The sequence below is a fragment of the Suillus bovinus genome, assembly GCF_016758785.1.
Source record: "Suillus bovinus strain UH-Sbo-P2 chromosome Unknown EDB93scaffold_35, whole genome shotgun sequence".
Taxonomy (NCBI): domain Eukaryota; kingdom Fungi; phylum Basidiomycota; class Agaricomycetes; order Boletales; family Suillaceae; genus Suillus; species Suillus bovinus.
In genome coordinates this window covers 243,936-257,957 of record NW_024542091.1, presented here as the reverse complement: position 1 = coordinate 257,957, position 14,022 = coordinate 243,936, and the positions used below count along the sequence as shown (strand labels likewise).

Below are 14,022 nucleotides of genomic sequence, written 5' to 3'. Positions count from 1 at the left end.
AACCATCCCATGTGTACCCCAACCGATAACAGACAATGGTTCATGTGCCGGAATGGCCACCCAGTGTCAATTATGGGTGGCCCAGGGTCTCTTCCAAAATGAATATTGCATTCTTGCAAGTTTCTGCTATACGTGGAGCAACACCGATGTGCTACTGCAACATATATACCCGTCTTCTACCCCACCAATGCCTCATACCATTCAACAGGCGAGGCTTTCTGAGGCGGTGTTCTATAATATGACAGGTGGAGCAGCATCAATGACTCAAGAGAACGTGATCGATGTATACTACGAAGGCTTGGTAAGTTATGCATTGGGCTGTGGTGATAATTTGACGAGCTTTCATATCAATAGACAGGTACATGGGCGTCTCTCGGTGGAATTTATGGAGAGATGCCTGAGAAAACCACGAGCGATGGGCCGTATCCAACCTCATGAGTTATCACGAGATCCCTGGAGAATATGACTGAACGTGTTTTCGTTTTCCAGTGTTGACTATGTCATTGAGTTCTGGGGTATCATCAGCGCATGGACCGGTTTCTGCGACACACGTGCTATCCCATATGCAAACCTAGTGGATTATCTCTCTGATGCTGCTACCAGTGGCTATCATCCAACTTGTTAGGGGAAATCGAGTTCTCAGTATCTATCAGAAGAACTGACTCCGACCTATTTATTTCTAATATTTTGATATGCCTTTCCAGATGACATTTTGTCATGTTAGTACCTGACCTTCGTTGTTTCAATGATAAGACATCTACTCACTCTCCAAGCCATTTCCAACTCCCACATTAGTGAAGGAGTCTGAGAGCTTAGTCGAACACAAAAATTACTCTGCATTCTTTCTCTGCAATTGACTTTAACTGCCAAAAAATCTCCACGTAGTAATGTCGTTACGGGCGAGTCAGCGAGATGTAGTAAGACAAGTTATAACTGTTTGTCTATGTTAGGATCTAAAACCGCATCGGCTTGAATCAATTGAACATTGGATGACTTTCCGTAGGATTTGGAATTCTAGATCTCATTCTAAACCTTAAAATTCGGAGGTTCAGCAAGGTAGAATTTATATCTAGAAACTTGTTCCAAACCGTAGACACAGTCTAAATCTACTTCTTTCAACATGGCATATAACGTCGCTGACGAAACTCTTGCTCTGACTGATGACAATGACAAAGATGATGAATTACAGAGACTCGTTGCAACTCTTGGCATCCTTATATTTGTTGGAGCTGAACAATCACGCTCTGAACGCCGGCAAGCAAGAAGAAGATATCTCATTTGTAGTGACCTACTTCCTAATCCACGTCTGAATACTCCCTGGCTAGCACTCTACTCAGGACAGAACAACTGTGCATTTATCACAACCATGGGCATTGATGTCTCTACGTTTCACCACATTCTCTCACATGGCTTCACAATTCTTTGGGATATCACTCCCATCCCCCGCAATGATATCTCTGTCACTGCTAACCCTCGTGCTTATCAACATTCCCTGGACGCTGCCGGTGCATTAGGCCTTGTTCTTCATTGGCTCAACTCGACCATGCAAGAGGTCAGCCTCATGCAAATTTTTGCACTTATCCCAACAACTGTCTCATGCTATCTACATTTTTCCCTCACTATACTACTTCGCGCACTCAAGAACATCCCCGAAGCCTACATCCAGTGGCCTTCTGGGGATCAATTTCAAGTTTTGAATGAACTTGTCATTGCATGTCATCCCTTGTTGATGGGGGGTTTTGGCACACTTGATGGACTAAACTTACCTGTGCAAACATCCCAGGACCAAGAGATCAAGAATGCAACCTATAATGGGTGGTTGCACAGTCACTTTGTCAGTTTGGTCATTGCATTTAGTGCTGATGGTGCATCATTGTCTAAATCATCCGCTGAGTCATTTATTCTTATTGCTACTACTTGCAGGCTCAATAATTCAATGCCGCCTCAATGTGCCTGGCAGCTGGCATGACTCCCGCGTGGCCCGACCCATCTATGACAAACTCAGTGCACACACACCAGATGGATACTACCTTGTCGCTGACACAGCTTTCCCGCAAGGTACAGATCAAATTTCTGGTCGCATCAAAGCCCCACTCAAGTCAGGACAACACCTCCCTAATGATCCTGCTGAAAGACAGAAGCTTCTTTCATTTGACTGGCAGCTACTTTCTTTTCATCAAATGGCAGAGTGGGGCATGCGCACTCTTCAGGGCTCTCCTTCGGACATCTTCGCATTCCCCTCAATATTAACTTCAGCAAGCAGTGTTGTGATCTGCTCGAAGTGTGTGTTCGGCTCAATAATGTACATGTTCAGATGGTAGGAATTAATCAAATACGAAGTGTATACATGCCAATTTGGCAAGAGGATGAGCAGGATAGGATGGTTTGAGCACAATTTGAAGATATGTTCTTTTCACGACAGTGTAGCAATGATCGTGTAGCTCAATTCCACAACACACATACTTAATGCGCAGTTTATTACCCATCTTATGCCCAGAAGAGTGTTTCATTCATCCTGTACTACATACTTCATACTACATACTTAGGTACCCCCATCATCTTCTAACTAAGAAAACTTTGCGCTGTTGAGAGTGCTCAAATTTTGCACTGTTGAAAGTGCTCTAGTTGCACTGTTGAGAGTGTTTGAGTGGTGCTGTTGAGAGCACTTGGGTGACACTGTTGAGAGCGGCTGAGAGCGGGTTGAGTCGCACTGTTGAAAGCACTTGAGTTCTGTTGAGATCCTAGTCTTCTGCATGAGCAGACAAGACACACTGAGCCATTGAACGACTCAAAGTAGGTGGAATGTGCTGAGTTGCAGTGCTAGCATGAGTTGGTGAGATTACAACGGATAAGTCATTTGTGCTGGTACGGGAAGATGTCGGAGTGAATGACACATTGAATTGTGCACTTGAAGAATGGATAGGTGATGTGGAGCGTCTGCAAAGGGTGTGACACCCAGTCTTTGGATCTTCGATGTAATCCTGTTGAGAGAATACATCATGGAGGCCATCATGATTGAAGTTAACCTCTTCTTCAGCATCAGGTGAGACCCAGATTGTAGATGCTCCCCCATCAATATATTTCATTTCATGGCATATGTATCATGGTGGTCGTGGTGTTCATGGCATCGGTCGGTGATCTGGACCTTTCTGCATGAGTTGAGCCATTTCCAACTGCATCTCTAGATGGTCTGCATGACGCTCAGCATTAGCACGCTCATGTTCACACTGCAAGAGCTGATCACGAAGAGAATTAATGGTCATGTGTGCATCTCGCAACTGGTTAGATGTAGATACGAGTTGAGTGGTCTGCAAAGTCCGAGCAGCGCGCTCGTCATCTCGAGCGGCTTGAGGGCAAGGATCAAGCGAAGCAGTGGTTGAAGTTAGAAGATCGAGACCTGAGGTGCATGAGGTGCGAGGTTGAGGAGTGGGTGTGCTAACAGAACGATGGGAAATACTAAGTGCAGGATCCTGTACCTCAGTCTTGACAGAGACCTTTGGTGTCCTGGCTCGCTGAGGTTCATCTTCATCACTCCCAATATTGATAACTTCATCAGTGAATTCATTGTCATCAAGATCACAGGTGCCAGCCTTCTCATTCATGTGGGAGTCGATTTCATGAGCGCGTTCAATGTGAGGAGGGCACTCACCATCACCAGTTGGCTTCGTAGTGCAAACCAGCTTAAAGTAGAACATCAGTACCAGAGTTCACAGTAGATAACAGTACATACCTGCTTAAACTTAAGCTCAAGAGATTTTGCGGGACAAGTGGGACGGTCATGGCTATCTGCCCATGCAGCAAACTCTTCCTCAACAGCAAGCCAACCCTTTGTGCCAAGTGGAAGGCAGTTCATGCATGCATCAAGCAGGGCAGCAACATCATCATCATTGTAATTCAGTGTACCTGAAGCACGACTGCTGTGACCTGGTCTTTTCTTGGTTGGTGGTTCAGTTGTGGCGGCTAATGATGTTCCGGCCTGGCTTCAGACGGCTTAGGCTTGCGAAAATTCGAGGCCGGGCCAAAGCCGCCAGTGACGGCTGGCTTTGGCTCGGCTTTGGCCTGAGCCGCGGCCCAAGTACTGAAAATGGAGAAACATGTTCAGCAGATAATTTACATCATGGAGTCAGCATCTGATTCTACAAAATTCTCATCTCCCTCCAGAAGAGCATCCCAGCCCTCCTCATTCCCATCTTCGACATCACTCAGCTTCTCGTTAGCATCCATTTCAATATCAGAGTCCTCGAGAGCTTCCTCAGTTGATGACGAGGGTCCAGGCTCGCGGAAGAGTAGATCATGGCGGAGGGCACATTTGATGCACTGTAGTGCCTCAACGATGTCGCCTTTGAGGCGGTTGCGGCGCTTGCTAATGGTAATACCACCCTGTGAGAATGCGCGCTCACTCGAAACTGACGACGCCATAATTGAGAGGTAGTCACGAGCTAGTGAGGTCCATACTGGGCCATATCTGTGTCCATTAATCTACAACAAAGACTGGTCAGTATTGAGACAAGATAGACTTGGATGTGTACTTACACCCCACCATTGAATTATGCTCATTCCAGGCGGAGGTTTCGTCTCTACAGCATCGACATAGTTTTCAAAACTGGCATACCATGGTCTAGATGGATCTGTATGGGTGACGACAGTCTTGTCATCGTCGTCTTCATCGGAGCTCTGCGCCTCGCAAATTAACTTCTTGAGTCCGCTAGCCTTGCCTTTCTTGACAAGCGAAGGTTGCAACATGGATGCTGCCTGGCCCAATTCAAGATAGCGAGCCTCAAACTAAATGACTTGTAAGTGATTGTAGGCTGGTGAATAACTTTGTCCAACATACCACTCATTTCGCGCAAGCGAGAACTTCGTCTTGCAAATCCTTGGGCCAGTTCTTCTTGAAGTACGACATTTTACCCGTTGGATCAAGCACTGCATGGAACATGAGCATCACGGATACATGGTAAATGGAACATACACATAGTCATGACATAGGCCGGGGAGTCAGTGGTCTTATCATAATACTCGTCGAGCTTTTGTGCAGCGGCATGCAATGCTGGTGTGGAATGTGAATATTTTGGCCGTTCTGCACGTGAAGACCAAGCTCGATGGAGAGTCTCAAGTGCAGGGATAGCAAGATGTAGTGTAGTAGTTGATTCTGACAAGAAGGCCTGCTGGGCAACGTCTGCGTACTGAAACATTAAATCAGCGGCAGGCACAATATCAAATAATGAAGGTAACATACCGATAATAGATCAGGCAAATTTACCAACATGGGTCCATTCATCTGGCGCCAGCGTAAGGAAGTCGATCTTAGCCCGTTTCGTCAAGTCTCGCTCTTGTAGCCCCATCTCATACATGAAGACGTACGTCAACATGCTGTTGTCAGAAATTAGACATTGCATTATTGAACACTGCAGACTACACTCACCTCTTTATTGCTTTCCACACGGTTGACCATCACATAGGTCGAGGACCAACGGACCTTCATATCCAGAAGGAGTTGTGTAGGGTGCGAGACGCCAGCCTTGACTTGCACTGTTTTGTAAAGTTCCTTACGTTTCGCAGATGATCGCTCCTTTGAATAATTCAGTAAAACGTAATGTGCGAAGAGATATCAATCACCTTTACGCATATCGAACATATGAGTCAGATCTCGTCACGATTTTGATGCTTGGTGGTATCCGGCTCATGAGCATGGGGATTGTGAGGTTCATAGTGCGGAGATTTGCTGTATGTACTGATCAGTACTTGGGTGCCGAGATTAATCACATGAGCAAGACAGCTGAACACTATGTGAGCACATATCAACTGCGAAACAAGTGACTTACTTGATCCTTCGTTCATAGCAAGGGAACTCCTTTTTGTGATGCGCTTTATAGAGTCGAGCAAACTCCTCGAGCATTGTGCCATTGTTAGAGGCATTATCACAAGTGACATGGCCCAACTATATATCATGATTAGACTAGTAAGCCAAGCAGAATGCAAAAATGACATGCCTTATGTGTGATACCAACATGATCTAAAACTTTGAACAGTGTGCCACCGAGACGCTTCCCATTGTGTGCATTGTTGAGCTGGGTAAAGCCAAGAAGTGTGCTTTTGCACTCCCATTGCATCGTTGACTTCTCTTCGATCCAGTGGCCAGTGACAGCAAAATATTCATCAGTGTTGGTGGCTTGCCACGCGTCACAAGTGATATTGATTGCTCCGCTAACAGCAGTGCTCTGTGTTGGCGGATGAGATGTGGTAAAGCACACACTGAATTGTGACATACATTTAATGTCGTCCGGAGTCTTGTCAAATGATTCTTAAATATTTGTATGATCTCAGCGCGGGTGGCTTTGCAACCGGGGATTTTGACACCATTTGTCGCCCGTGAAGCGACATCAATCATCTCCTGGAACTTCGGGTGTTCGAGGGCTTGGATGGGCTAGATGAAGGCGTGTCAATGGTCATACTATTAGATCAAGCAAAGCATACATACTTGGTCCGTCGCGACCAACCATTCAATTGCAGCTCGTTTGAATAACTTATCCGAGTACGGTATGACTCGTTCAGAGAGTTTGCGTTCAGTCAGATGCGAGTTAATGGTCCACTGTGCCTGCTCGGCCTTCTCCTTGCGGGCCTTGACGTCACCCGGTAACATAGACTCAAAGGAGTTCTCCTTCGCCCATTGTCGATACTTTCCCTACAGTATAATCATATATATATATGCACAATGAATATATGAAAGAAATTTACGCACCGCAAAATTTGCTTCAGCATGACGACAAAGTGTTGTAGCTTCGTTCACAAGTATACACTATTTCCTATTAATTTGGTGTGAGTGAGCAAGCGCAATCATGACCTTATGGACTTACACGCATAACTTGCACTTTCGGTGCTTTTTGACCTTGCCGTTGGTTCCCGTACGATCGAATGTTGCACCAAAAAAGGTGTTGAGATCCACAGTCTTGCCTTCGCATGTCGTAGCTGTGTCGGTAATGGGTTGGACATGAACATCAATAGGAATGCCATCATCGTCAATCAAATCTACATTGATTGGCGCTGATTTGCGCAATCTTTTGGCTACCAGGGTATCAGTTTTATATTTGCAGATGGAAAAAGAAACTTACGTCGTGGATTGGTGCGTGCATCTTCACGTTCCTTGGTGTGTGCATCCTCGTATTCCTCTCCATCAGATTCATCAACAACTGCTTCAACATGCGTCCGTTTACCCGTTTTGAGTGCTGCCGAGGTTGCCAGGGTTGAACCTGATGGTGTGGTGTCACCTGTTGAGCTGGGGGTGGTTTGATCCGTGTTGGAAGCGTGTTGAATTTCAGGCAAATGCCTCATAGCCTCAGCTGCACGAAAGGTGTTGATGGCCTTGGTTTGGGATGGGAGAGCCACCTTCTCTGAATGTTGGAGAAGGGCGGCACTGGGCTTCTTTTGACGGACTGGTCGTGCATGACATTCATCATCACTGTCTGTGTGGATGGTTCCAACCATTAGAGACAAGTAGTAGGAAACAGATATGAAAAAAATACCATCACAGATGCACACCTTTTGTCCGAAAACAAATGTGCTAGCTGCCAAGCTTGCAAGTCGCAAGAGACTTGTAAAAGAGGGCAAATTACTGAAATTGATCTATCCACCAGCAACAAAGTGAGTTATGTCGTGCTTGGAAAGAACAAAGATCAGCAACTCACTGTCATGAGCTCATACAACGGTAAGTGAAAGTCTAAAATGGGATAGAAGTGGGATTCTGGGGTCGTCAAGTGAGTGGTGTTTGCGACGCTGCAGGCACAGTTCTGTGTGACATAAGCCGCAGCTTGAGTCGCCGGCTTTGGCTTCTCAAAATCTCAGGCCAGGCCAAAGCCGTCACCAAGCCGTGACTTTGGCCTGGCCCATGGCCTGAAGCCGGGCCATGCACATCACTAGTGGCGGCCACCTTCCTCTTGCCTTTAGCTTGGGATGGAACTGCATTGGAACGACAGCTACCAGCAACTTTGCGGGCAGCAACAGAACTTGGTTTTCAATCAAATTGTTGTCCTCACCATCTGATTGCTCAGGTCTATATGGTACTCCGGAGAGCACACTGTAGGGCTGACCAGGCAAGAACGGAGCTGAATATGAGTTTGGTGGCATCACGCCATAACCAGGCAGAAGTGGAGGGAGGGGGGGGGGGGTATGTGAATGTTTGACCAGCGGGCTGCATAACAAAGAGTTCGAGGCTTTGTAGAAAGTTAGAGAGAGATTGATGATACATATATTGAATGTAGACATACAATTTATATTGCAAAGTGCATGGTGTGGAGTGTAGCATACGCCTGAAACAATCACTGATTAGTGTAAAAGGGAGATCCAGGAGACTTGGACATACGAAAAACATGGTGACAATGCCTATCTTCGCTGCTTCACATGTAAATGTGCCGTAATCACCTAGAAAAATTGTAAATGAAGCTCCTGCATGAATGGGAGCATGCATGGCACAGAGTGATGGAGCACAGACTTACCTGACGTTGCTTGTGCGGTATGACGTCGCGGAGACTGAAACGTTGTTTAGAACGACGATCTGAATCTGGAAGGGGGGTACCCCCCTTCCAGATTTCGGTCTGGAACAGGGTGCGTTTGACGTGCGGAGTTGGAAATCGCTTACGTTTCACAGCGGCTCCTCGGCACATAACGTTTGAATCACATAAGTCCTACGGGAAGTCATCCATTGATTCAAAGCACTGTCACGTACGAGGTGACTCTCATTCAAAAATTCTGAATCATTCTGCACAGCATTTTCTTTCCTACGTATGCCGGACACGACCCCCTATTAGTACCTGTCCATCGAGTATATCATCTTTTGCATTTTGCAGGCATAGTCACAATATGTCAACTCACTTCCGCGCAGAAGATTCTCAGCTTATCAATGATCTGCTTCGGCTCTCAAAGAAATCTCCCAAGCTGGTACGATCAACGGTGTATAGCGTGCCGTCAGATCCCTCCATCTCTGTTCGAAGCTGGAAGATGAACGAGTTCAAGTACTATGACATTCCATCGCCATTTCCAACGCTAGCGAGAGGTCTATTCAGCCGTGAACTTCCATGTGAAGATGGCTCTAAGGGAGAGCAAAAGCACCAAATCGTAGCTCGAGGATATGATAAGTTTTATAACATCGGAGAGGTCCCGTGGACCGATGTGAGTTGTCTCCAAGTCAAACCGCCTGCACATCGCCTCATCGGGGTTCGTTCGCAGTGGTCAACACTCTCCTTACATACAGGACCCACGTATACATTGTCACTCAAATCTAATGGATGCATAATATTTATCGCTCCCATCTCTCCTTCGAAGCTGATCGTCACGTCCAAACATGCACTGGGACCGATGCAAGGGGTCAAAGAAACACATTCTGAGGTCGGCCACCGGTGGCTCAAGAAGCACTTGGAAGAAAAGGGCAAAAACGAGGAACAGCTGTCATCGAGATTGTGGGAGAAACACTGGACTGCAGTTGCCGAGGTATGTAATACATACAAGCAAGCAAAAGTTCTAGAACTAATTATTACCCCATAGCTTTGCGACGACAGGTTCGAGGAGCATGTACTTCCTTACTCTGCCGAGAAGTCGGGTTTACACCTCCACGGAATAAACGAGACTTCGAAGGAATTTCATACCATGCCTACAGAAACGGTCGATGCATTCGCAGAAGAATGGGGCTTTATCAAGACGCCTACCATCACTCTGAACTCAATTTCAGAAGTGAAATCTTTTACCGACGATATTGCGAAATCTGGGAAATGGAATGGCGAAGCACTCGAAGGATTTGTAGTCCGTTCGCACATTGTCGATCCAAAGCAGGGGTCTACCCCTCGCAATGCGCGTCCGCCTTACCCAACAGGATCCTCTTTCTTTTTCAAAGTAAAATTCGATGAACCGTACATGATGTATCGTGACTGGCGGGAAGTCACCAAAATTCTCTTGTCAATTCAAGGATCACTCAAAGACGTCAAACTGCCGAAGTCGAAGTTGAAGCGGAAGGAGACCCAACTTTATGTCGAATGGGTAAAGAGGGAAATAAGGCATAATCCCAGCGCATTTTCGGAGTATTCGAAAGGCAAAGGCATCATTGCCACTCGCGAGAGGTTCTTGAGATGGATGGAGACCGACGAAGGGAAGAAGGGGTTGGCCGTGCAGAGTGAGGCAACGCCAACCGCCAAGGAGTTCGGGAAGACGATCATTTTACCTGTTGCCATTCCCGGGTGTGGTAAGCGCTCGATTTCCGTCTCGTGCCTGTCTTCACGGTTTCTGCTTCACAGGCAAGACCGCTATTTCTATTGCGCTTACATCTCTATTCAATTTCGAACACACCCAGAGTGACGATATACAAGCGAAAAAATCAGCCCCTGCGTTCATCAGGAATGTTGTCAACCTCTTGAAGTATCACGATATTGTTATAGCTGACAAGTATGAATATGCTGGATCTCATGTTGCCCTTGTGCTAACCTGCTACAGGAACAACCACCTCAGACAACATCGTGACTCCCTACGCGAAGCCGTCGCCAAAATGGACCCCCCTGTTCGTCTCCTCGCATTGAATTGGTCACTTGATCGACCTCAAGCGATAATTCATCGGATATGCGGTGATAGAGTTCTTGGGCGTGGTGATAAGCACCAGACTCTTCGTGCTGACACCCTGGCCAAGGCGCATGAAGACGTCATATGGCAGTTCATCCGTGCTTCAGAAGAGCTTTCCGACGAAGAGGTAGACGTGAGCATTGAAATGGATATCGAAGATACCCTTGAACAAGCCGTAGACCGTGCAGTCACTGCGTGCGTCAGCATCCTTCATCTTCGACAGCCAAGTGCAGAAGAGATCGACCAGGCTGTGTGCAAGGCCCGTAACTACGTGCCTCAGACAAAGAGGCCTCAAGAAGAGAAGAAGAAAAAGAAAGATGAAGAACCCACGCCGCGCTACTTTGGACTCCTCCCCGAAGTCGACCTCATTGATGTCATCGGGAAACAAATGGAAGGCGCATCGGACGTACCAGAAAATGGAAAAGCATTCTGGAACGCCCTCGTTGCCGGACATCGTGTCCCTGCGCGCCCCCACATCACTATAGTGCACAGCAAATCCCTCCCCGATGCCATTGAACTTTGGGAGCGGTGCTCACAGCTTCATAGAATGGCACTTCCTCCCTCGTTCACCTTCACTCTCGGTCGTTTGGTCTGGAACGAACGAGTTATGGCCATCACTGTGGATGATTTCAAGCTCGACGGCTCACCAAACGATCACTCTTCCGCAGGTCAGGAGGGGAGTGAGTTTGTGTCAAAACTGTCGGAGGAAGTCCGAAACTCTTTGCACATAACAGTTGGAACACGCGATCCTGAGGTACCTCCTTTTGAAGCGAAGGCTCTTGTGGAGGCTTGGCGCTTTGGGAAGAGATTGGGAATTGGCTCACTCGAATCCGATGGGCTGACAACGCGGGGAAGAATCAAAGGACTTTTCTATTGAAGGTGCTGTGGTCTTGTTTCTTTTAGTTATAGCCTCATGACCATTCATGCAACGTATATCCTCTCATCAACTCCGCTATTGGATAAACCACTGAAAATTGTATCAATACTGAGTCATTAGCACAAACAACTTGAACTGAGAACTCGATGTCATTTTCTGGGCGCAATCAAAACACGACGCGTGGGTTTTGGACGTGACTATCGGCCGGTGAACAATGAACATTATGCAAATGTGCATACCGAGGAAGTGCAGATCAACGAGGTCAAACTTACTTCTCGGATCGGTCTTATCCAAGCCTTATACTGTTTATCTCAATGTAACCTCGTGAAAATACTACTAGTAGGAGATAGACTGGTGACCGGCAAGGAGGTACGAATCCTTCTGTGTCTTTCTTTCATGTAAACCAACCCTATCTCAGCACGAGTCCCGCATTAACGAACTAACAAGCGCCCTCGAGAGAACGCCGTCTCTCGGCCCGGGAAGCATTCATCGTCTCCCTCCTCACGGAGAGTCGGAGACAAAGCCAAATCCCTTTGCGAAGAAATCACCTCCCAAAAAGTTGACCAATCTCGTCTTTCCTCCGCGCACGAGATCTTGAGAACTCTACGCGCAGCCCGAAGTCGCTCCTAGGGATCAGATAGATATGTGCAACACGAGCAAGGAGCGCGAGTCTGAGTCTTTGATGAATGAAGTCGCGTATCTTCGGGGACTGCTTAATCTCCCCTAGAACGCCGTGAACGAATTGATAAAGTATTTGTACATGATCCACTATGGTGACTTGATGTGGAACTTGAAAGCTTGACAGATGATCCGAGTCCAAGATCACATACGAGTAATTCCTATATTTCATTCTATACCTTCCACAAGCTTAAATCTTGTTATTTGTACAATTTTATACAGGTTTACTTCTCAAGCATCACCGCAATATACCTTAGAGTTTGGGAGCCTCGACGAAGGCGACACCCTAAAATATCGAAATTGTTAGGTGAGGCTGAATTAGACAAAAAAATTCAAACCTTCTCGATATTGGCAGAGAGCTCGGGGAGAGCAGCATCGACCAGCGCCTTCTCAGCAGGGGTGATCTTGCCGAGACCATGAATCTTGGCAACGCCATCAACCTGGGAGCTCATCAGCGTTAAAGACGTTCAGAACTACGATGTTCACCTACGCCGAGTTCGACCGGAGCAGAGAAATAATCTAGGTCCTTGCCAATTTCCTTCTGGAGGGCGTGACCACCCGTCTTGTCTGAAGCAAGGTTGACAAATGTCGGGGTGACGATTCCCTTTTCGCCGTTTACGGCACGGATCACTTTCCCGGCGAACTCAGCACCTGCGTAAGCCATGGAAAGGGTTGCTGAGCCAGCACCGTCCTTCGCCTTGACAACTTCATCTCCGCCAAATTGGATGCGGTTGACAAGGCTATCAAAGGCAGTGGCGTCAAGGGATGCTGGCAGAGGGTGGGAAGATTGAGAGAGCAGGGGAACAATCTGATGTTGCGTTAGTCACTTCTGAATATGAATATTCGAGAGCACGACTGACAGTAACACCACTGTGGCCACCGACCACAGGAACTGATACTGACGGCGATAATGAACGATTGCCGAGAATTTCAGAGACAAAAGTCGAAGCGCGAACGACATCCAGCGTTGTTACACCGAAAATCCTGATTACGTCCTATTAATGGCGGACATGCAGTTCGTATCACGATCTTACCTCTTGGGATCAAAGACACCGTGCTTCTTAAAGACCTCCGCAACGATAGGGACTGTCGAGTTAACCGGGTTGGAAATTACGAGGACGAAAGCCTTCGGGGCCGTAGTGGCAATGCCAGTAGCGAGATCGCGGACGATACCAGCATTAATCTATAGTGTATAAGTGATTAGACAACCGAATATAGCTGAGTAAGCTGACCTTGAACAAATCATCACTACATGGTGCCATTAAAAAAATCAATAATGATACACAATGGCCCGAATAGCAACACCGACCGAGTCATCTAAGAAATCGCATGAGCCATCATTTGATTGAATAATTGTACACAAGAACTCACGCCAGGCTTTCTTGGAATACCGGCAGGAATCACGACGACATTAGCACCAGTGAGTGCTTTCTTGAGACCATCATCGGGGGGTAGGAATCCTTCGACTTTGGCAGGGGTAGCAATATGAGAAATGTCCACGGCCACTCCGGGAGAGTTTACAATATCATAAAGAGCGAGCTGCATTATGTATATCATTCACCATCTGAGCTAGATGTATGTCGAACACTTTACCTCTGTCACAGCAGGGTTGGCCTTTAGGAGAAGCGATAACGGCTGGCCGATACCACCTACAGGTGATTAAGGGATCTAAGCAATCGCGTACATAAGGAAGTACTACTATACCTGCAGCACCGAGAACGACAGCTTTCATGATGTTTGAGAGTGTGGAAGAGTGAACTTGAAAGAGTTCAAGCGCAAGAGATATCGGAAGAGCGATATATATCGGGTAGGACCTATTAGGATATAAATAATTAATTTGAAATATATACACAGAAATTCTTGCGTGCTAG

The 14,022-nt window shown here is 46.8% G+C and overlaps 4 protein-coding genes across 4 annotated transcripts; 2 read left to right on the top strand and 2 right to left on the bottom strand.

Moving 5' to 3' along the window:
• Positions 1 to 187: 187 nt before the first annotated feature.
• EDB93DRAFT_1251343 (uncharacterized protein) lies at positions 188 to 438 on the top strand (the record flags this gene model as incomplete). Its single annotated transcript, XM_041453143.1, has 2 exons — positions 188 to 301; positions 355 to 438. The coding sequence occupies 2 exons, from the start codon at positions 188 to 190 to the stop codon at positions 436 to 438; spliced, it is 198 nt and encodes a 65-aa protein (XP_041306808.1).
• Positions 439 to 3,119: 2,681 nt separating this feature from the next.
• Positions 3,120 to 3,913, bottom strand: EDB93DRAFT_1087086 (uncharacterized protein; the record flags this gene model as incomplete). The annotated part of the gene is made up of 2 exons (XM_041446017.1): positions 3,120 to 3,680; positions 3,731 to 3,913. Coding segments are annotated over 2 exons (744 nt in total), but the record flags the coding sequence as incomplete, so codon positions are not given.
• A 4,768-nt stretch (positions 3,914 to 8,681) lies between these two features.
• On the top strand, positions 8,682 to 11,688 carry EDB93DRAFT_1151252 (RNA ligase-domain-containing protein). Its single transcript, XM_041449709.1, has 5 exons — positions 8,682 to 9,162; positions 9,220 to 9,480; positions 9,535 to 10,225; positions 10,278 to 10,425; positions 10,474 to 11,688. Exons 1-5 carry the CDS (start codon positions 8,854 to 8,856, stop codon positions 11,471 to 11,473), a joined length of 2,409 nt encoding a protein of 802 aa, XP_041306806.1. The 5' UTR covers positions 8,682 to 8,853; the 3' UTR covers positions 11,474 to 11,688.
• Positions 11,689 to 11,938: 250 nt separating this feature from the next.
• Positions 11,939 to 13,952, bottom strand: EDB93DRAFT_508083 (malate dehydrogenase). The gene is made up of 10 exons (XM_041456582.1): positions 13,856 to 13,952; positions 13,745 to 13,800; positions 13,523 to 13,690; positions 13,461 to 13,468; positions 13,384 to 13,399; positions 13,186 to 13,334; positions 13,012 to 13,135; positions 12,642 to 12,959; positions 12,490 to 12,573; positions 11,939 to 12,437 (listed from the first exon to the last, which is right to left on the bottom strand). The coding sequence occupies exons 1-10, from the start codon at positions 13,881 to 13,883 to the stop codon at positions 12,405 to 12,407; spliced, it is 984 nt and encodes a 327-aa protein (XP_041306805.1). The 5' UTR covers positions 13,884 to 13,952; the 3' UTR covers positions 11,939 to 12,404.
• Positions 13,953 to 14,022: the final 70 nt, after the last annotated feature.